The sequence below is a fragment of the Melopsittacus undulatus genome, chromosome 11 (assembly GCF_012275295.1).
Source record: "Melopsittacus undulatus isolate bMelUnd1 chromosome 11, bMelUnd1.mat.Z, whole genome shotgun sequence".
NCBI classification, from domain to species: domain Eukaryota; kingdom Metazoa; phylum Chordata; class Aves; order Psittaciformes; family Psittaculidae; genus Melopsittacus; species Melopsittacus undulatus.
Window position 1 is genome coordinate 5,981,295 of NC_047537.1, and position 21,886 is coordinate 6,003,180.

The following is a 21,886-nucleotide window of genomic DNA, read 5'->3' on the forward strand; positions in this document are numbered from 1 at the left end:
GTTTGCAAGTTACCCAGTCAAATGCTATAAATTACTCCAGCTTACATTGGCATTTGTGCTTTGTCCTGCTCAGACAGCACCTATGAAGTTTGGAAGAGAGTCTCTAGGAGCTCACCTTCTGTATGGCAGAACTCCCAACCTTGAGATGAGGTTTGCTTGGCCTTTCTTGGTTACTGCTCTAGGTTGCTGCACTGGGGACAAATGGCTAGGTGCTGGCGATGCTATCTGAATGCCAGACCAGCTTACCAAAGAAGTGTTCCAAGCCAGCACAATAGTGTTGACCTCCCTTTGAGCTGCTGTAAGTAGGAACTCAAGGTACAAGGCAGTGGGAAGCCTTCTGCTGAATTGCATTGTTTCTGATAACATGTATATTATGATGACACTCATGAACTATTGCCTGTCTTTATTTTTCACGATTGTATTCTTGTATAATGCATCATTGTACACAATAATATTGCCAGTATGCTGGAATGTGGTGTACTTACAATAGATCTTTAGTTCTATATGTATCCATTGTGTGACCAGTGCCAATTACAGCCTAAGAAATACTATACCAAGTGCTTATGGAATTGCTTTCTTTCACTGTGGATCAAGACAAGACACACGGTTTTGCTGTGGAGATTGGTAGGTAAATAACACTTATCCACTGGCTTAAACTTCTCTGAGTTTAAGAGTGTTAACCTCAATGGGAAGAAATGTGGCTTCCTGGGAATGAGATTGACCACAGGACTGAATCTGAAGAACTGGTATCCTAAGGGCAGAGAAAAACAGAATAGCAAGTTGATGGGTGCTATTGTTCATAATGCACCTGCTTTTAAATGCTTGCTCTTCACGTTGGCCTGTCTGGCTTTTGTGTTTGAGAAGCGCTTTGATTCAGGGAGGATAAGACCTCACAGAGGCCACAAAGTCAGCAGGAGAGTCTCAATCTGTAACACAGTCCTTGTGTTGACCTACTGGGTGACAGGAAAGAACAAATTTTCCCTCTTGTCCTGTGTCCAAGTTCCAGAATTGCTTACAAATGTACTTGTGTGTCACTTGAGCGATGAGATCAGGAAGGTGCTCTCAAGGGCCGTTTCTGCATCAGGCTTTTAGCTTCTGGTAGAGCTAGATGATGTCTGTTATGAAGGAGCACTGAACTTGAGTAAGTGTCTAAGTGGAAAGCTTCTGCTGTTTGAGGTGTTTGTTTTAGTCCATAAGGTTAACAGTAATAGTTTCTGACCATGCAGGTTTTGTATGGTTAATGTGTTGCATAGGTGCCAGCCTGTGTTTCAAAGATTCATTCAAGTCATACATGCTGGAGTAAGAATATGTTTGAAAACATAGCTGCTGTGCTCTGAGATTAAGTGTTCTTCAGAGATGTATATAAGCCATTCATAGAATGCAGCTTTTATGAGGATGGGATCCTTGCCAATCAGTGCGAGGATCAGAAGAGTCATAAAGGTACCAATACCCACAAATTGTCTTGGGATTCCTGTAATGCTCTGTGCCGTCATGAGCTCATGAAGAACTCTGTGTGTGAATGATCAACTACAAGAACTGGCAGATGAAGTGAAGATAGTTCTATGCTTAAGCAGGAGCAGGTCCAAACTTTGCAAGCATATAGTAAAATCCGTAAGGATAGGAATTGTATTCCTTGCTGTGTATTGGCATAGTGCTTTGTGCAGTGCAGTTCTGGTTGAATTGCTGTCCCTGGGCACCACCAGAACACAGGAAATGAATAGTAGATTGAAGAAACCAAACAGCCATGTGGAATTGCGGAGGCTGTGTGAATCTTAATTTTTCTGAAATGAATATACTCCAAACTGGGAATTAATCACAGCCCTTAATGTCCCATTTGTCTGTAGATGTTTAAGAAGAAATCAAATGGAAATGAAATTATCAGATGGTGATGTTCACTCTTCTGTTCTTTAGAACTACTTTTATGTCTTCATAAGCTGTTGGTTTGCCTTTTTAATTGAGGCTTTGCGTTCTCCAGTGCATTCTAATCCAAGAATCTCAAAAGACTGACAAACAATAACTGCAGGGATGCTGTATTGGTATATCCAGACTAGTCCTAGATTGGTGCTTCAAAGCCCTGTATAAACAGCTTTACAAACCTTCCGGCTCCCTTGGGGGGCAGGAAAGTAAGTGGTGGTAGAAGTGTTTGGTCTGTCTTCCATTTAGAACAAGAGAAGGTACCAAGGACTCAGTTCTGTTCTTGGCTGCCAATGTCTTTAATTACAACTCCAGTGAAAACTTAAATTATGCATGAAAAAGCTCTGTCAAAGTCCTTTCAGAAATACAGATTACCAGTGAATGGTAAAAGGGCAAAACCCCTCAGTTCTGCAGTACAAGGGGTAAATTATTTGTGAGGCTCAATAAACCAGGGGTAAAATTAGTATAAAACTGATTTTTATACTCCATTATATTCTTCATTATAAAACACAGTGTAGGAGTCCTCACTACTGGTCCTGTGAACTGCCAGATGCCTCTGGGTTTCCCTGTGGGTATCATATCTATGTATCTTTCTGGTTTGATCTTGAGCTCTTGCTGGGTTGAGAGCGGGGCTTGTAAGAATGCATTTGTGGTGCCACAGAAAGGATTGCAGTAACCCCTCTTGTCCACTCATACTGAAGGTCTAGAATATATGACCAAAAAGAAAGTGCTTCAGATTATGCAGATCTCATATCTGCGTTAATGCTGTTTCCTTTCACGGGTGTGTATAGATAAAATTACGTTTAGTTTTCAATGTGTTCCATACATATTTAGTATTCATAACATTCAATATGTTGAATTATACAAGCAGTTTCCTTCCTTCTCCATACAACATACGTTGAATTATACAAGCAGTTTGTCAATCTCCTGTGTTTTATAAATGGTCTAGTGGGAAAAGTCTTTGGCCCATGTTACCTTTTAACTTCTCGTCCTTTGGACTGTGCAACTCAGTAAATGAGCTCTGAAACTTGTTTCTAGAGCAAATGTGCTTTTTCTGTCATTAACAGCACCTTCTTGTTCTGTAGGGCTCCAAGTTATCTTATGCATGGAAGTTCTTTGTACAGAGTGTTTGGCTTTAATTTAAAACACTAGTAAAGAAATCCAAAGTCCCCAGTGCCCTGCTCACAAATGTGTTATTGCATGGTTATCGATTGCCTTACTGTGTTTCCAATGGGTTTGGGTTTTGTTTGGATGTTGTTCTACAGTAACTGTTAGATTGCTTGCAGTTCCTCAAATAATTTGTTTTTACTATTGCACTACTAATGCAGCTTTCAGACTAAATCTGTGCTTTAATGCAGCTCTGCATACTAAAATAGAAATAAGACTAGAAGGGATGATGAGATTGGGTTTGCCCTGAGGTAGCTAGTCGAGAGCATGTGTAAGCATTTTGGGAGTGAGCAATGCAAAATGGAACAATAAATGCCTTTTCAGGTCACTTCCCTCCTGCAACTTTTCCCAGCCTGAAGCCCCATCGGGATTTGCATCCTTGGTTCTTTTTGTTGCCTTGATTTAGGAAAGGAGATCACTGCTTAGACCAAACACGTACCTAGCTCAATGTCTTCTCTCTGACAATAGTTAATAAAAGATGTGTGAGACATGTATAAATAAGGCTTCCAATATCATGATAGGAAATTTTGAGTCAATAGCTAATCAAGAAAGATACAAGCAAGTTAAGTATTTATATTCCCTGAATACAGCTGCTCTGTTTTAGCTGCCATTTTGCTGTGTCTTCTGCAAAAAGCCTTGCCTGAAGAACTGGCACAGGGGTATTCCTGCTTAAAAGCATAGGAAACCAAATGCCATGCCACTTCTGTGTGTTACAATAAAACAAGTAAATTTCAGTTTTTAAGAATCAAAGTGGAGAAGGAAACCAGGGGGTTTGTGTCCTCAAACCGAATTGAACATATTTCAGATGCAAAGTCTTGAGTAGTGATGTATGGAATGAGATTGCTTTTGGTATCATGCTAGAGGCTGCCTTGTCTTACAAGGAGAATCCCTGCTATCCTTGTTGTGCCAGCACTTGGAGCCCTATGGTGTGTTGTCTTCGAAGCTCTATTCCATCTATTTCCTCTGCCAGTCTTGCTACTGTGCATATGTGCTGGAGCTGAGGAAGCTGCTCCCGTCTGCCCAAGTCACCTGGCATATGGTGGTTCTTACCTTGTCTTGTTGTTTCCCTGATTCTAGCTTAATTTCATCCTTTTGTGTGTGGAGATTTTTTCCACCTGTCTCCCAAGAGGACTCCAAACTTGTGCTGAGCATGTTGTCCATTCTGCACATGCTCTGCTGTTGTAGTTCCACTTGCACAAGCAGTTAGTTATGCCTGCTGCAAGAGGGCAGGCAAGACTCCCATGCACTGCCTTCTGCTTGGTGCCCAGCTAGCTTGTCACAGTGTTTACTAAACCATACTTTTTAGTGTCTGATTTGAAAGGCTAGAGTAGGAGGAGGAATTTGTCCAAAATGTAGAAGGAAAGAAATTGAAGAGTAGGAAATAATATGGGGTGGTACTGCATCAACTGTGGGTTTTTATAGAGCTTTCTATCTGCAGCTCCTAATAGGAGTCAAGTACAGAGAAAATGAAGTTGAACTGCATGGGCCTCCCAATAGCATGGGGATAAGAATGCACATTCACTTACTGATATTAGGGGTCAGATTGCACATATTTTCACTCAGAGCTAAAGCAGCAGCACTAAGGTTATTCATTTAGGTGATTAAATTTGTCTAATGGATTGGTTGTCTTGCCTTCTGTGAGGATTTAGTGTTTTCTCCTTGCAATAGCCCGGGAACTACTTCAGTTAATGCAGGAAATTGGATAGCTTCTTTATATAATGCAGGACCCCAGGTGCCACACAGGCTTTTCTTGTGCCTTTGTCTTGAGTTTTTGCCTTAGTAGCTGTGACAAGGACAGCAGAGAAATCAGGATTTTGGTTAAAGCAGAAAGCCTCAGGAAATCATGGAGCACAACATGAGTGGAATCTTAATCCCTGGAGAGCTCATGCTTGTAAATGCAGGTGGTGCTTTTCCTACACTAGAGCAGGATTTGATACTGCAAGTTGGAGATCAATAACTGAAGTGTGCTCAAAGTGCTTGGCTTTGGTAAAAGCAAAGGAGAACTTGTTGGCTGTGGTTGCAAAGTCAGCATTTGGAGAAGGATAGCAAAGGGTTTCCTTCCTTTGAAATGTCTTGAAGTACACAAAAACTCAGGATTCTTATGAATATAGAAGGAAGCTGCTATTGCTTTTGCCTTGGCAATACTTACGTTTCGAGTAGTTAGCCAAGAGAAACCCTGGGTAGAGGCAAGCCTTTGGCTGCTCTTTATTCTTTAAGATGTGTCATATGGTGCTTGCATGCTGGAGCAATGTGGCGTCTTCTGAAGCCCCAAAGGGCAGGGGATGGGGGATTTTGTTGTAGTTTGGGTAACTGTATCTTGTTAAAAGGAGCCACATTGGTTTTGGGGCTCTGCTTCAACTTTTCTTTCTAATAAAAGAGATTATTTTTTCCCAAGCTGCATTAAATGAGCTTGTTGGTTAACTTGGAATTCCATCTGAAGGAGCTACGGCTGTTGCAGGATTAGAAGGAATGTGCTGTGAGTATAAACTGCATCAAAACAAGCTCACATCCTCCTTGAGGAGGGGCACTTGGTTTTTAGTGCCTTAAACTGGTTTTTGGGAGTGAGACTCCGTGTTGGAATCTACGTACGCTTGTGGAGGCAGAGCAGCTGTGAAAAGGGAAGGAAGCAATCATTCACTCATTGGAAACTTCCTGGTTCATTTCAGGGATTTTCTGCCACGTGGATCTGGCATCGTAACCAGGCGCCCACTGGTCCTGCAGCTGGTAAATGCGAGCACAGGTAAGTGAGCACCTTCCCTGCGTATCCAGCTGGATTGCTGTCTAAGGAAGGTCTTATTTGATCAATGGCACTGCTCAGTGTGTGTGTTTGTGAAACAAATTAGGATTTTCCCCAGTGAAAATGGCCTGCGGGTTGTTTTCAGTTGTACCTGTGCAATGTATGATGCATGAAGCGTTCAGAAGCGAAACGCTTCTTGGGGTTTTTTGTTCTGGCTTCTTAGGCAAGGCTCCATGCCTACACTTATCACAACTGTCCTTTGCAGCTGTGACTGAGTTGTAAGGCCTAAGAGCAGATCACCCTGCTGATAATCAGCTGAAATAAGGGGGTGAGATGACTTAATGTCCTGAAAACCCCAGTGTGAGAATGCTGGGATGTGCAGAAGGAAGGCTGCAGAGCTGTGGCTGCTGTTCTGGGCAGTTCACTGATTTTGCTACTTACTTGCAGCATATTTTCATTACCATTCCCCCTAAGATCTCATCCAGGAGATGGCAAATGAATGTTTCAAGGTGCTTTTCCTCTTGTCAGGCAAACTTGATCTATGCACAACAGTCCTCCTGTCTTGTAAAGACACAATTTGACTTTTAGGAGGTTTTGAAATGGAAACAGAGGGTTCTTGGATTTGTTAGCCTAGTCAAGGACTGACACACAAAACAACCCCAACCAGCAGCCAGCTCAGAACCATGTCAAGAGGAGGTTTGAGGTGTTTTACTTTTGAGTCTGTTCTCATGATATAAAGAGACTGTTATTTACACCAGCACTTCAAAACAGAGCTAGTCCAAACTTTTCTGTACCAAGATACCTCCCATGGGAGCTGTGGAAGTCACTGCTGCAGGTAGGTGCATGCTAAGATTGTTTTGTATTACCAGAGAAGGTCTTGGGTTATTACTTGAATGAAAACAAGTGAGGATCCATGTCTGCTGAGACAGAAGCTGAATTGTGAAGGTGTCGGGCTCAACTGAGTTCTCTGATGTTGATCAGATAATGTGACTGCAGTGCTAACCTGCAGGTCGTAGGGGGAAAGGCTGTAGTCAGATTTCATCCTTTCAAGTGTGGTTTGTTTTGTTTTGCTTGGGGACATGATGTTTTCATTACACTCTGAGTGTTCCTCTAACCCTGGTGACTATTTCTGACTCTCTGCTTCTGTTTAAATAGAATATGGTGAGTTCCTACACTGCAAAGGAAAGAAATTCACTGATTTTGAGGAGGTCCGTTTGGAGATTGAGGCTGAAACAGATCGTGTTACTGGCTCCAACAAAGGGATTTCCCCTGTGCCCATCAATCTTCGAGTCTACTCTCCCCATGGTGAGTCCTAATGCAGCATCTGAGTCAGCAGATAGATGAGGTAGGCTGGTGCTTTGTCACGAAGCAGACATAGAGCAGAGGTGAAGTGGGGAGTGTGCTTGGTTTTGACTTTAATTTCCATGTGCTGGGCCATGCTATGTCAAACCATTAGCTCTGGACATACTGCTAAAAGAGGTTTGTCTGCCAGCTCAAGGATCTGACTGCTGGCAGGAACAACTGATATCTATGCAGAAGGTTTTTCCTGAGGTTTTTCTTTTCCATCAGTATGGGCATTCCATTGAAAAGCTGCTGTCTGATACTGCTTTATGGGGCAAATAAATGGAACAACAAATAAAAGAGAAATGAGGAGAGCAGCTTTCTTGAAGAGCACTTCTGTTTGCATGTAAATATGTACCTTGTGGTGTTCTTTCTGGGTAGTGCCTATGTCAAATGCTGCTGATTTCAGTGCCATCTCTTTAAATGTGAGCAATTCTCTGGGCATTTTGGACGGCAGCAGCTCAGTGCTGTGTGTTTTCTCTCAACAAGACAAAGTTGTAGGGCTGCACATTGTAGTCCTGCAGGAGAAGGCCCAGCTGACTTTGAAGGAACCTCCCTTGAATAAGCATGGCAGGACTGAGTTCCCCAATACTGGGGACAACTCTTAATGTGTGGAACCAATCCTTCTGACTCTCTAGACTTTGTTACAAAGTGGAGAAAAACCCCTGTACTGTTGTTCCTTACTGTTCAGTATCGTGTATATGGAAGGACTTTGAGGACAGTTTTCCTGATCAGCGTGGAAACAAGTAATTTGAAAGGAAAGGTGATGACATTGACAATCACAACTAGAAACAATAGCAACAAGATTTTACTGAGCAGTAACAGAATTACAAAGCTGTGTGCATCTGTTATGCCTGTGATATATTTGAGACACTAAAGCTACAGGTGTTTACTTGTAGACCAGAACATGCTTATCTCAACACTCCCTTGTGCTGTCTTCTGTTTCCTATGTCTAGTCCTGAACCTGACCTTGGTGGATCTACCGGGTATGACCAAAGTCCCAGTAGGGGACCAGCCCCCTGACATTGAGTTTCAGATCCGAGATATGCTCATGCAGTTTGTCACCAAAGAGAATTGCCTCATCCTGGCAGTATCTCCAGCCAACTCTGATTTGGCCAATTCTGATGCTCTGAAGATTGCAAAGGAGGTGGATCCTCAAGGTAAGTATCTCTTGTTTAAGATGACATTACTAAATAGTAGCCTGATTTTTCCCTTTACCTTTTGGTTGTGATTAGCTCAGTAGCTATGAGCTCTTGTCTGTTGTCTTGGGTTGTACCTTCACCAGCACACATTCTTCTGAGAGGTGGCAATGTGAGTAGTCAGCTTGGGCAGCCTGTAAGCTCTGTAAGCAGAGGAAAATATTAAGTTGTTTGCTTGATAAAGTGTGTCTCTGTTTCCCTAGGGCAACGCACTATTGGAGTCATCACTAAGCTGGATCTTATGGATGAAGGCACTGATGCACGAGATGTATTAGAAAATAAATTGCTTCCACTTCGTAGAGGTATGCTTCCTCATGTGCATGATTTCCTTCCTCTGTTTTCCCTGTGTGAAGTGTCCCGGCCTCATCCTCTTCCTTCAATGCATCCTCTTCCTGCAGTATCTGTCACAACTTGTGGTTAAAGTCAGGGACTGGACTGCTGATAGGAACTCTTTAGGTATTTGTACTTAAATATGTAGTCCTAGCAGAAGCACAACCTTATGGTCTTATCTTTACTTTCCCTTTGCTTTTACTAAGGCAAGCTGCAAAAAAGATGGAACTCTTGTCTAAAAGACTCCTCATCTTTTATCTAGAATGCAATTGCTACAGTGTATCAGATGAAGTAATCTTGCACTGTGGTACGTGCTGTGTTAGCCATAGTGAAGTACCTATCCTAAGGATTTTAGTGAAAGTCTCAAATGAATGAGGTATGCTTTGTGGCTGGGGGAGAACTTAATAAATAAGCTAATTCTCAGTTGCACAGTCATCTTTGTACTGAATCCCTCACCATTAGAGCCTGGGCCATTCAGAGGAAATCCTAGTTTGAAACTCTTCCAATTAGTTCCTGATAACATGCTGCTACTAGAATTCCCCTGTTGCAGTGCTGCCAGCTGGGTAACTTCCTTCTTAGTCTGAGTCCCATTTGCATTCTCATCCTTGCAACCATTTGATCTCTTACAGGTTACATTGGTGTAGTGAACAGAAGTCAGAAGGACATAGATGGCAAAAAGGACATTCAGGCAGCTCTGGCTGCAGAGAGGAAATTCTTTCTCTCCCACCCAGCCTACAGACACATGGCTGATCGCATGGGAACCCCCTACCTGCAGAAAGTATTGAACCAGGTACTGGCAACTGCTGCCCACTATGTCATAGGAACGGGCATCAGGGCTCTTCTCAGATAGAGGTGCCTGACGTGTATAAATATTGATATACAGTGAAAACCATAAGGTCAATTACAGAGCTTACACACCAGAGGCAGAGCGCTGCTTTATCCTCTCATCAACACTGGTGCAAAATCAGTAGTTGGCACACCTGCACTATCAGAATGGAAGGTCTTTCTGGTTAAGCTCAAAGATGCCTTCTAAACTTCTAGTGGTCTCTGTATCTAACAGTAAGCTGCAAAGATTGATTTTAAATATGATACTTGTAGTCATTTTCTCATCTATTAAGGCTGTCTTGTCTCCTGTCTTATACAGTAGCAGCTTATTTTTGCTTTCCTCTCTGCTCCCGTGAAATGCTTCCTTAGGTGAAGAATTGCATTGTTCTTTTTCCTCCTTATTTAAATAATCATCTTTCAACTGGAATTTTCTACAGCTGTGCTCTGTAGAAACCCTCTTATTAGAACCTTATCAGTGGTTTTGGCTCCTGCCTTGCCTTGTAGTGTTTGTTGTAAAAGGGTTTAACCACCACCTTTGGTGTCAGTGGTTTGCTAATCTGAAGATGGGATAGTCTTTACCTGTATTAGCTAATGCTAATACTTGCATGTGAAACTTACTCTTGAGGTGGAGACAGCAGGCCTATATGAATGGGAGCTTTGTACCAGACTAGAAGGTAAAATGAAGGTGATGAATAGAGGGGTACAGTAGGTACTATGCTGGAGAGGCAGGATAGACACAGCTCGTAACTGGTATCTGTCCTGGGATAGACTTACTAGGACCACTCAGAAGGATTGAGCACAGAAGAGAGGAGCATTCTTCCTTTGTGGTGTGGAGGTAGCAAACTCTTTCCAGTAACCACCCAGAACTTTATTATCATCTTCAACCTTTCTCTTGTGTAGCAATTGACCAACCACATCCGTGACACCCTGCCAGGGCTGCGCAACAAGCTCCAAAGCCAGCTTCTCTCCATTGAGAAGGAGGTAGAGGAGTACAAGAACTTTCGCCCTGATGACCCTGCTCGCAAGACCAAAGCTCTGCTTCAGTAAGTGGCCCCAGTGGCAAGTCCCTCCCTGGAGATGACTGCTCAGCCATCACTTCCATTTAATGCCTTGTGCTTTCTTTCAGGATGGTCCAGCAGTTTGCTGTGGACTTTGAAAAACGCATTGAAGGCTCTGGAGACCAAATTGATACCTACGAGCTGTCAGGAGGAGCTAGGATTAACCGCATCTTCCATGAGCGTTTCCCCTTTGAGCTGGTGAAGGTACTGTTGCCCTGTGCTGCTGAGATCCACTCTCATCTTGCCTGTTTTACCTCTTCTCTCTCCTTACTTCTGTTGGTATCTTTCATCTGTCTTTCCCTTTTGAATACTTTGATATTCCCTTTAGCACTGTTTTTACTGATTTTTGTCTCCTTTATTAGAGCCTTCTTACAGTTCTGATCTTTCCCTCGGTCCCTATCCTTGTGACAGAGCTTAATGTTCTCTTAAATTATGATATTTATTTGTCTTAATTTCTAAATGCTAAATTAAATGTGCTAAATAACTTTAGCACAAACAACAGTAAATCAGTGAGTAAATGTTCTTGCAGGTTTGTTGTGTCAAAGCTACTTTGACTGATTTCACATAGTATGAGTGGTGCTGAAACTTGTACTTCCTTGATCCTGAGCACCAAACTAGAGTTGCCCTAATAAAATATGCAAGAAGCTGGAAAGAGCATGTAGATATGCCTGGGATGACTTCTGTTTATTCCCTATCAATGGTCTAGAGGTGAGAACAGTGGAGAAACTGTTCTACTGTCATAACAGTTAAAGAGGATTTTAATTGAATTATAGTTTCTTTGAATGGCAAAGTGCACTAACCTGATCAGATTTGTCTGCATTTTGCTTCCTTTTCTTCATCTGAATAAGACTGGGCCTTTTTAGGTGGAATACAAGAATCTGCCTTGTATTAGATAGTCCATTTTTGTATGTGAATTGTGAATCTGGTGTTCACTGAAAAATACATCTGCCAAGACGTATCTTGGAAGGCAAAACTGTGTTTTAGAAAGCAATCTAGCACCTCAGTGAGTTCGCTTTATCTTGGTAAAGCTCCTTGAGAGCTGCTGGGGCTTGTTATCTGTAAATATAGGCCCTCAGCTATTTGTATTTGTCCAGCATGTCTGCACTGGCAATAGAAGCTTCGGGGCTGGACTCTGTGTCCAACACTTAGGCTAATATCTCATCTGTCACATGACAGTGCTGGCGTGGGACATCTTCTCTTGTTGTGGATCCTGGGGTTGCGTAAATAAGTGTCAGACAGTTTCTGATCAAATCCTCTTTTGGTGCAGATGGAGTTTGATGAGAAGGAGCTGCGACGGGAGATTAGCTATGCCATCAAGAACATCCATGGTATCAGGCATGTATCATGCGCTAGGCAGACCATTGGCTGCATAGCCTTGTAAATACCTCTAGACCTTCTGAATGGAGTTGAAGACTTCAGAGGTACGGTAGGTCAGCCAAAGGGGAGGGATAACCTCCTTGGACCACCCCAGTAGTTTGAATCTGGGAGTAGGAACAATCATCCAAGTCAGTTTACTTTCTCTTCCCATGTGAGAGTCGCAGAAGGCTAAAAGGTAAAATTGCCTTGGTGATGAGGTTTTCACCCTCCTTCTTGTGTCTTGACATAAAGAATAGAAAGAGGGATACAAGTCTACACTATTCTTTCATATAGTTAAAACTAAAATGTCCTGATGGCTGAGGTGAAATGGTGGTCTGGCCATGGCTGTCCAGCTGGGAGCAGTTTGTGCCTTCAGAATCTGCTTCCTGTGAGGTGCCAAGCATCCCCCATTTTCCATGGACTCCAGGCCGGGTTTGTCCAAGGGGATGTGACGTTCACTCCCAGCCCCATGTGCCAGGTTTCAGTGATGGTGGTGCCTGCTCCAAGATGTGTGTGTAACGCTGTGACATTCTCCTTGCCCCTTGTTCCCCCCTGCCTTCTCTTGTCCCCATCCTGGGTGTTTAGAACCGGTCTCTTCACACCCGACATGGCCTTTGAGACCATTGTGAAAAAGCAGGTGAAGAAGATTAAAGAACCTTGCCTGAAATGCGTGGACATGGTCATTTCGGAGTTAATCAATACTGTTAGACAGTGCACCAAGAAGGTAACCAGAGGCAGCATGGAGTTGGCACCTTCCACCCGCTCGCTGGCTGTGGCGCAGCATTGTGACCTGGGCAGGGACTTGCCTGCAGCCACACTCGGTGTTTCTAACCACCTCCTCAGCATGACTAGACCTGAGTGGTACCAGCCTGGAGCAATCCAGCCAACAAGCCAAACAGGAAGGGAAGTGCTGTGGGACATGGGCCATGGCCCTGTTCCCTGCCTTTTTGAGCTGAGGGGTGCTGGAGTATCCCTGCTACCCCTCTGTAGCGTAACTCCTAATTCCTTTTAAAACCAAGGGTATTTTTTTTGTGGCCACATTTGACTTTAAATTTAGTATCTGGGTTTATTTTCCAAGGCAGAAACTGGTGTTTAAATATTGTCCCCTCTATTTTTGTGTGAGAGTGTTAATCCCAAACTAGCCTTTGGATGCTTCTGGGGACAAGTATGGGGCTGAACTTCAGAGGCTGCAGCAGTTACAGCTGTGGGCTGTATAGCAGGGAACCATTCCTGTGATGTTTGGCTTGGTTTCTGGTTGGCTTGGTCCATACCCTGTTCTGGAAGAGCAGCACATGGCTGAGAAGAAGCAAGTTTAAAATGTCCATCAGTCTCTGTGGTCCTCCTAATATCAGAGAGAGGGGCTCAGGTTTTGTTCTTTGGGATCCATACTGGTATTTGTTGGGGCTGAGGGAGGGAACCTGCCTCGATTCTCCCCTTTGGATATGGCAGTTCTTGTTTTGTTGTGGTTGGGGTTGAAAGGTAGCAAGATGACTTGTGCCATTCCTCTCAGCCATGGCTTGCTGCTTCAGGCAGGGCTGGGTGCTGGTGGAAAGGCACCTCAGTTAGGATGATGATATGGGCACTGGAGACTGAAATCGCCACTGGCTATTAAGGTGCAGGTAAATGGGCATTGCAGGAGGTGTCTGGAGAGTCTGACACCCTGTCTCTGCAAGGGTGGGAAAAGGTGCCCAAGTGGTGATCCTTGCCATTGCTCAGAGGAATGCCTAGTCCTTAGGGCCAAGAGCCTCTACAGAAGGGCTCAGGCAAGCAGGCACGTGCTTTGCACCCCAGGACAGACTGGGAAAGCAAAGTGGATGCAGTGAGAGTGCTCAGGTTTCTAGAGTGCTGGAGGAGCTTCCTTTTTCCTTCCTGCTGTCATCTCCTGGGGTGTGTGACTGTGGGGAGCACCCAGAAAATTGCCATTAGAGCCTGGCGACAGGTAAGCACAGGCCCTCAGGCTGCCAAGTATCCAGAGTCGCCTGCTAACTGGATCAGAAGGGCCCTCCTTTTTCATGCCCTCTGAAGCTTCTCTTGATTTGTTCTCCATTCCTCAGTTGCTATTACAAATCTCCCATTCATTCTTTCTCTTTGCATCCTTCCTTCCATTTTCCATATTTTTTTTCCACTCTTCCTTTTTGTTTCCTCTTTTACTGTTAATTTCAGAATAGACCATCTGTTCTGACAGCACAGGTTCCTCAAGTGATCAGGTGGTGGGTAGCAGGGTGGGAAATAAGGCATGGGAAGAAGCCACAGGGATGGGGGGAAGTGTCACAGATTCAGGATTAAAACATTCCGTTTTAGCTCAGCTCTTACTGCAATGAATTTGATGGTTTTCCTCAGTGCTAGTGTGTGCTCTAGTAGCCATGGCTACAGATTTGTATTTGAAGAAAGAAAATACTGTGATTCAGGTATGTTCAGGTACTGGAAGCAACTGATTTATTAAAGATATTTGGTTTTGTGCAGGGCCCTCCATGTCTGCTGGGGAAAACAGGTATTATTGAGCTTAGCAGGGCAAGTGCATTAGTAGGAAACTGTCGCTGAGTCAGAGGATGTGAATGTTGGTAATGCCCTTGCTTTGCTCAAAAGAGGCATTGTTGGCACCTTGAGAGAGGCCCTTGGGTGAAGCTGAATCCTGTAACACATTCCAGCTCTTCGCTGCTTGGAAGAGCAGCTAGTTGTAGGTATTATAATAGTTGTTGGTCTTACAAAAACTAGTTGTAGGTCTTATAATATGTGCTGGGGAGTGTTTTAATAGTGGTGTTGCTTGGGGTGTTATCAGAGAGATGTGAAAGATGACAAACAAGTAACTTGGTCTGTGTAAGGAAGAGCATCTTGGTAGAAACTCTAAAGTGATAAAGTTGTGCTGAAAAACTCCTTTGGATACAATAGTCTTGAATTAATCTTGGCCATATTTTAGTAATTTTAGTTTCTGTGGACTTTCTGCCTTTTCATAGTGGAACCATTGTGAATACAGGCCACTGGGTATCAGTGGAAATTAATGCTTCCTTATAAACCTCAACAGGCCTGTATTGGTCTGATGCTACAGCTTCACTGGGGCAGAATGGATGCTTTATATAGCTGTGGATGCCCTGTAGGATGTTTGCATTTGCCTAAGTAACTGGGTACATCTGTTCTGAAGAAGTTAATATTGCAGGGAAGGTGAGAGAAATGAAATGAAATATGCTCAATAAGTGGAGCAGGTTGAATCCCTGCAACTGAAAGCCATCAATTCAGTTCAGTTCTGCTACAGCAAGATGTGACAGACCTTAACAAGTCTTAATTGGGATCCTCTTCTGGCTTCCTGCAGCTGGAATAAGGGAAACATGAAGGGGAGATAACTGTGGTGGGAGGGGAAGGGGAATTCCTGAAGCAAAGGGAAATGAGACCAGGTGAACCTCTAGAAGAGAGGCAGTAGCTCACTGGCAAGCAGCTTTGTCTTAAAATCCAAAGAAGCTTTCCTTCAGGAGATCACTTGACCCCTGGGGGGTTCCATCCATTCATCTTGCACTTGACAGCTCACCATTTCACTGGCCCAGCTGCTCCTACCACATTCCCCTTTGCCACTTCCATTTGCCTGTAGACTCTCCTGATACTTGGCAGTGCGCAGGCCCCATAGCAATGCTCACCTGGTTCAATAAACTAATGGAATGAACCAAAAATCTCACTTCTCATTTTGCCTTGTGTTTTCTCTCTTTTCCCCCTCCTTCCTTCTCTTTCTTCCTCCTTCCCACTCTTTCTCTGCTTTGCTTTCTTCTTCCTCGTTGCTTCCTCCCACCCTGCCCCTGCCATGCAGAACGGGTCTCTTCACGCCTGACCTCGCTTTTGAAGCCATAGTGAAAAAGCAGGTGCAGAAGTTGAAGGAGCCGAGTCTGAAGTGTGTGGATATGGTAGTGAGTGAGCTCACATCCACCATCAGAAAGTGTAGCGAAAAGGTAAAGAAACAAAACACGCAAAGCAAGCCTGCTCCTTTCCCACACACTTCCATGCGCTTTCTCCACACGCACCCCTGGGAACTCCAGTAAACCTAGAGAGAGAAAATGGGTATAAAGATGTAGCTGAAGGAAAACAGCAACCTGCAGGTGTAAGAGCAGTTTAAAAGCAGGCCAAGAGAAGTGAGCATCAGCTGCTGGGCTCTTTAGCTGAGAAGTGAGCTGGGATCTAGTGGATTACTCCAGCATACACTTTCCCTCTGCCTGGCTCTGTAGTATACATCTCTTTGTAAGTCCCGTTTCTGGGCCGCTGCCTGCACATTTGGAATGTCTTGGTTTTTGTGGACCCCCTTAAAAAGTCCAGATACTGCAGAAAAAGGTAAAATGCCAGAAAAGAGCTCACATCCCCCAGCATGAATGGTCTGCAGGTTTCAGCTTGTCTGCAGAGCTGCGTTAAGCACTAGTGTATACAAAACAACAGTCAGGTTTTGAGGTGCAAGATGTTCTGCAAGAGATAGTCAACAGAAGGTGACTGTCCCAAAAGGCTTTGGGAAGAGCTTTTCCAGGCATTACACCCTCTGCATCATTCTCCTGCTGATCTCTCACTCCATGAACTATGCTCAGTTGGAGGCAGTGTGGATACTTCTTGTATGCTGTGAAGCACAGGAGGTGAAGCCTTAGGCAAGGAGGGGGCAGCAGTAGGTGGAGAGGGAAGCTGCCCCAAGTGATGTGGAAGGTGTTAAATACTGCTTCGAGGCTGGGGCAGGAGTGGGCTTGTTTCCCAGGCTGGTTTCCTCCAGGAGAGGGCACCACATGCCTCCGTAAAGGAAAAAAGGCAGTTGTGGCAATTGGTGTTAAACACACCAGTGAGGAGCCAGAGACATCTGTGGCACAAGAGGAGTATGCTCTGGAAGCTGAGTTGGAAAGAGCTGTTTCATGGGTTATTTTAGGACTTGAAAATTACAGTTCCCTTCTTCCAGGGTTGCAGCCAGACTCACCAGTGTATACCCCTAAGTTGGGAAGGAGGGGAAGATAAGAACTGATATGAGTTCAGAGTGAAGGCAAAAGCTGAGCTCATAAGGTCTGGTTGTATGTAGGAATACAGTGCTCATCACTGCTTCTGTTAAGGGGGTGACATCTTTGACATGCCCTGAGCTCTGCACAGTCTATCTCTTGATGAGTCCTGCTGTTGCCAGATTGTGAGGGCTGATGTGGTGAGGCAGAGTAACCCCTTTCCAGGCTGTTTCTCTTTATTTGATGGGTTTGGTTGTTGACAGTGTTTTCTGTATCTGGCTGGAGATGTCTGCTGTGGGTGGGGAGGGAGAAGGCTCATGAAACCCCCAAGGGTGTTGAATTCCAGTTTCTCTGTTGGACGATGTCTTTAGAACAGCTGGATACCCAACTTGCGCTGTGGATTTTAACCTGTGATATGGTGGAGGACCACATGAGGATGTTCCAAGGTGATGCAACCAAGGAAGGTGACAGTACCAGTAACACTCTAAGAGACTAATAGCTGTAATAAAAGGCAGAGAGGCCAGAGAAGTAAATGTTTGAGGTGTGAAATAACTGTCTGAATGGAAATATGTAGCAACAGTACTGGAAAATGGAAGAAAAGCAGTAGTAGTGCTTAGAGTCAAATATCTACATGTATTAGTAAGGTTAATCTTGCCTGTATCTCCCCCTGAAAGAGTAGAAGGGAACTGTCACAGACCATTTTAGGATAGCATCCAGCCTGATGTGGGGTCTGATAGCATAAGGTAGTACCACCCCAGGGACATTAGTCAATTTGCAATATTTATCTTGCATGTTGTAGCCCTGCTTGATGTGGATAAGAGCATGTGCTATTTAGGGAAGACACCTGGAAAAGGCTACATGAGGACTGATGCTAATTGTAAGGTAATACCCAGCCTGCTGTGGTGTGGACTGATGCTGCCTTTCAGATGGCAAAATCAAACCTATAAGCTCACTGGTAGCCTTGCAAGGCTTCTTAGAAGGAAGATCACTTGGGCCAAGACCTCTTGAATTAGCTTAACAGTCCTGTAGCCTTGGTTTGCTGCTGACCTGAACTATTGTGTGTTGTGTGGTGTCACAATTATTTCATTTCACCCCCGATGGTGAGGAAATCTTTGTATGTGCAGCTGATAAAGGTGCATTGATGGAATAATATGAGGCTATCAATAAAGAACATGGAGGGTGGCAAAATATATCTGTTGTCTACAGAAGTACAGCTTTCCTGTGTGAAAAGAGATTTGCAGTTAACTATTAGACAAAATTGAGAGCTGAAGAGAAGGTAGCCATTGACAGCTGTTCTCTGGCCTGATTCTGAGCTTCCTCCAGTTGGTTAAATGGAGAGGAGCTCCAAAATCAGCAAAAAGCTGGTGTAAGATGTAAGACCTTACATTTAAGAGGATAACGTTCTAGCTAGTGTTTTTCCAAAAGCAGGAACCTTCTGTGCCAGACTGCACTGCAGCATCTCACAAGTGCAGGAAGATCTTGCAAGTCAGCAGCCTTCAGCTAAAGGTTGCTCTTTGGTGTGCTGGCAAGGTCTCCTGCAATCTGCAAAGAGGGGGAACTAAGGAACATTGGGACAAATTGGTCAAAGAGGGCTGTAAGCTTGTAGTTTGATTAAACAGGCAAATGCAGCTAAAACAGGACTGAAAACCCACTTGAGCTGGGACATGATCCCGGGCTGACAGACTTAACCCCTTGAAGGGTCGCCTGCTCTCCTGTCTTTCAGAGTCATGGCATTTCTGGGTGCTGTTTGTTCTGCTGGTGATAACTCCCTGCCCCTCTGTGCCCTATTGCATGTTCCCTGGTGGTGTGACATCCTGTGGCTGCCTGTGTCCTCTTCCCTTGCCCACCCTTGCTTCTCCTGTGCATGCTTGGGGTTGCAAGCTCCTGCATGGGGACTGATGCTACTGATTTATTTTTGCACATGAACGTTGCTGGATTTGGACCTGGGTTTGGAGTAAACCCCAACTTGGTTTGCACTTTGTGGGCATTTGTACCGGTTGGGAGTGGGGTGGGAGGGGGAAGGTTTGGTGTGGTTTTTATTTGACTTTTTTATTTAATTTGAAGCAAAGAAGCTGAGATTTACTTAGAGGTTTTCCAACTTCCTGTTTTTGTTTGACATAACTTGCCCATCTATCCATTGCCAACCCCCAAAGGAAACAGGAAGCTTTGCCTGTGTGTCTCTGAAGCAACCAGCTGCCTAAACCGTCAAGATCATGGAGAACACCCAGTTTGTGCTTTCAAGACAAGGTGGTGGTGGGGAACACCAATTCCATTTGTTTTTTCCTGCCTCTGTAGGGTCATTGGTGTCCAAAATAAATCACACATCTCAAAATAGGCAGTGTCAAAGCTAGGGCTCAGTGTCACTTCCAGGCTATTGCGATTTACTTGACTGCAAAAGTGCTGGGAAGGTTTGAGACCATCTATAACCAGATGTTAGCAATATTGATAGTTAATGTCAGATCTGGCTTTCAGGAGTGATGCTGCACACTTTGGGCCAGTTCCTTCTAACATCTAACTGCTTCTGTATACAGAACAAAAAGCCAAACGAGTTTAAGAAGCTCCTCTCATGTAAATTGAAGGAACAAAACAAATGCACTATAGATTATAGGCAGATTCTCATCTTCTTTATATATCCTCCCCTAAAGGGGGTATAAAAGACTGATATTAGGAAATGCTGTTTGACATTATAGTCAAATTGGAGGTAATATTAGGGAAAAAATGGGGGAAATTGTTTGGTGGGGATAGGAAAAGTGAGGAAGAACAGGCTGGGTCTGGAGGATTAATCTCATTTGCCTATACTGAGCCTGACCTGAGAAGCATACAGTTACTGCTACTGAAATCACTAGAGGCTTATGAATGTAGGCAGGTAGATAGGTGCTCTGTGAAACCCAGAGGGCTTTAAGGATGCTGATTCTGGCAGTGTCTCATGTATGATCTCCCTAGATAGTTCTTCTTTTGAACCACAGCTCATAATGTCTTTCTACTTCTCTTTCTGGGCAGGGAAGCAGGAGGATTTCCTCCTCAGTAACGTGGCAAAAACTGTGGTATAGGTGTGATGTGAATACAGACCTCAGCTATGTAATCCTGCCCCAACACACGGGGAGAGCAGGTAGAAGCAGCTGAATGCCTAGAGCAGTGTTTCTTGAAAACATGTACCCTTGAATTGGTCAGATCCTGTCTCTGCTTGCAGGTGTTGGAGAGGGCCAGATGCTTTCACACAGAGCCTTAGCAAGTGGGGATTGAAATCCACTTCATTTCCCAGGGTGACTTTTCATAGTATTTAGCAGGTTATAGCAACAGACCATTCACCTCCTTAGCCTACTACAGTGAGAGCTTACATCTAGGGTTTATCAAGTATGGTCATGCCAGGAAGAGAGGGGTGAGTTTGGATCAGGCCTCCAGTAAGGCAGGAAGGTTGCTGCAAGAATGCAAAGGTTTTTTCCTGAAGCCCAAACCAAGAGGGGAATGAACTTTGCTCCCAGCAGACTTCCAGGAACTTGGAAAACTTTTCTGCAAGTCCAGCTTCCTAGAGCTTCCCTTGAAAATACCTGATTGCAGGTGTATGTATGCATGCATGTATGTGGGGGGCTGCTCCCCACTTCATACCTCCCTTTCCCATGTGCACGTGTTTTCTCTCTCCTGCAGCTCAGCCAATACCCTCATCTGCGTGAGGAGATGGAGAGGATTGTCACGACTCACATCCGTGAGAGAGAAGGCAGGACCAAAGATCAGGTAGGGGATCAGGGGTGTGTATAAGAGGGGGGATTGGGGGTGTGGAATGGGGGCACCTTTGAAGGGCCAGTCTAGGCTAGAGGGGCTTGAGTCAAGTAGTGCCTGGCTGCAGAAGGTAATCAGGTGAACAATGCACAGGGCTCTGTGCCTGACTATTAGCAGTGCAGATCACTGATGTCTGTCTTGCTCTGTGCCTCTCTTTGGCAGGTCATGCTTCTCATAGACATTGAGCTGGCTTACATGAACACAAACCATGAGGACTTCATTGGCTTTGCCAAGTAAGCACCCACAGCCTATTGCTTCCTCTTGTCTGTATGTGTTTCCTGAGTCTCTGTCCTAATAGCTGCTCCAATAAATGGGTTGCAAAAGCCCTGGCGCAGATGCTGTGGTCTCAAAGTATGGCTCAGCTCTCAGTATTGCTTGGTTTTCAGTGTCTCTGTATTACAAGGCTGGGAAAAAGAACAGGAATTTAAGAGAATTATGGTTGTCATGGAGAAAGAAGCAGAAGCTGTGGAGGGTTAGTGACCCCAGTGTGGTTCAGGTGGGGGTGTGATGAGTTGACCATGCTGAGAGAGCAGATGGAAATAGATTGGGTTATCAACCTTGGAATCCAGTGGTGAGGTGCATGAACTCACTGTAGCAGCAATCTGATGGGAGTAGGATTCAGGTGATGAAGAGCCTGGGGGGTTTTGAATGACTCTGCTGTTGTTTGCAGTGCTCAGCAGAGGAGCAGCCAAATGAGCAAGAAGAAGGCAGCTGGCAACCAGGTAGGCCAAGTTCCATCTCCTTCACTGCTGCAAAAAGGGCATGTTTGCTACCTGGAAGCTACCAGGTAGACAAGTGCTGGGCTGGATGCAGCAGTGCTCTAAGTTGGTTTTTTTATTCCTCAAAATTCCATTTATACCTGGAAAATACTGGTTTAGACTCACTGCAGTCAGGAAGAACCCAGCATGTAGCAGCGATGGAGGGCAAGTATTGTAGAGAGAAATGATGTTTGATCATCAGGCTCTGGTCTTGCTTTTTCTGGTAGAAATCCCTACTGATGTGTAAATCCCTGTTAGTTTAGCCCCTTCACTAGCTGTGCTCACTCCTCTCTTGAAGTGAGGGGTACAGAACACTAGGTGTGAACTATTGAAACACAGAATTGTCTTTTCTAGTTGCCTTTCCCACCAGTGGTACCTACTTTCTAGAAAGGGATTTCAAGAGAGCTTATGGATTCTGTTCTGGAAAACTTCACTGGAAGTACTTAAATCTCTGTATGGGGAGACAAAGGGTGATTATAGC

At 44.4% G+C, this 21,886-nt stretch overlaps 1 protein-coding gene across 4 annotated transcripts in view; it reads left to right on the forward strand.

The window, feature by feature from the left end:
- Window positions 1-21,886, forward strand: part of DNM1 (dynamin 1) — a 64,095-nt gene that overhangs the window by 16,023 nt on the left and 26,186 nt on the right. For all 4 annotated transcript variants that reach the window (XR_004080195.2, XR_004080196.2, XM_031046469.2 and 1 more), the window contains exons 2-13: window positions 5,748-5,821; window positions 6,974-7,123; window positions 8,116-8,319; window positions 8,562-8,660; window positions 9,318-9,478; window positions 10,414-10,556; window positions 10,640-10,775; window positions 11,839-11,906; window positions 12,513-12,651; window positions 20,516-20,602; window positions 20,810-20,880; window positions 21,318-21,369. Coding sequence is in view for 2 of the 4 variants with exons in the window: in XM_031046469.2 (XP_030902329.1) it covers window positions 5,748-5,821; window positions 6,974-7,123; window positions 8,116-8,319; window positions 8,562-8,660; window positions 9,318-9,478; window positions 10,414-10,556; window positions 10,640-10,775; window positions 11,839-11,906; window positions 12,513-12,651; window positions 20,516-20,602; window positions 20,810-20,880; window positions 21,318-21,369 (1,384 nt within the window). In the remaining 2 variants the exon portion in view is untranslated. The remainder of the gene's footprint in view (window positions 1-5,747; window positions 5,822-6,973; window positions 7,124-8,115; window positions 8,320-8,561; window positions 8,661-9,317; window positions 9,479-10,413; window positions 10,557-10,639; window positions 10,776-11,838; window positions 11,907-12,512; window positions 12,652-20,515; window positions 20,603-20,809; window positions 20,881-21,317; window positions 21,370-21,886) is intronic.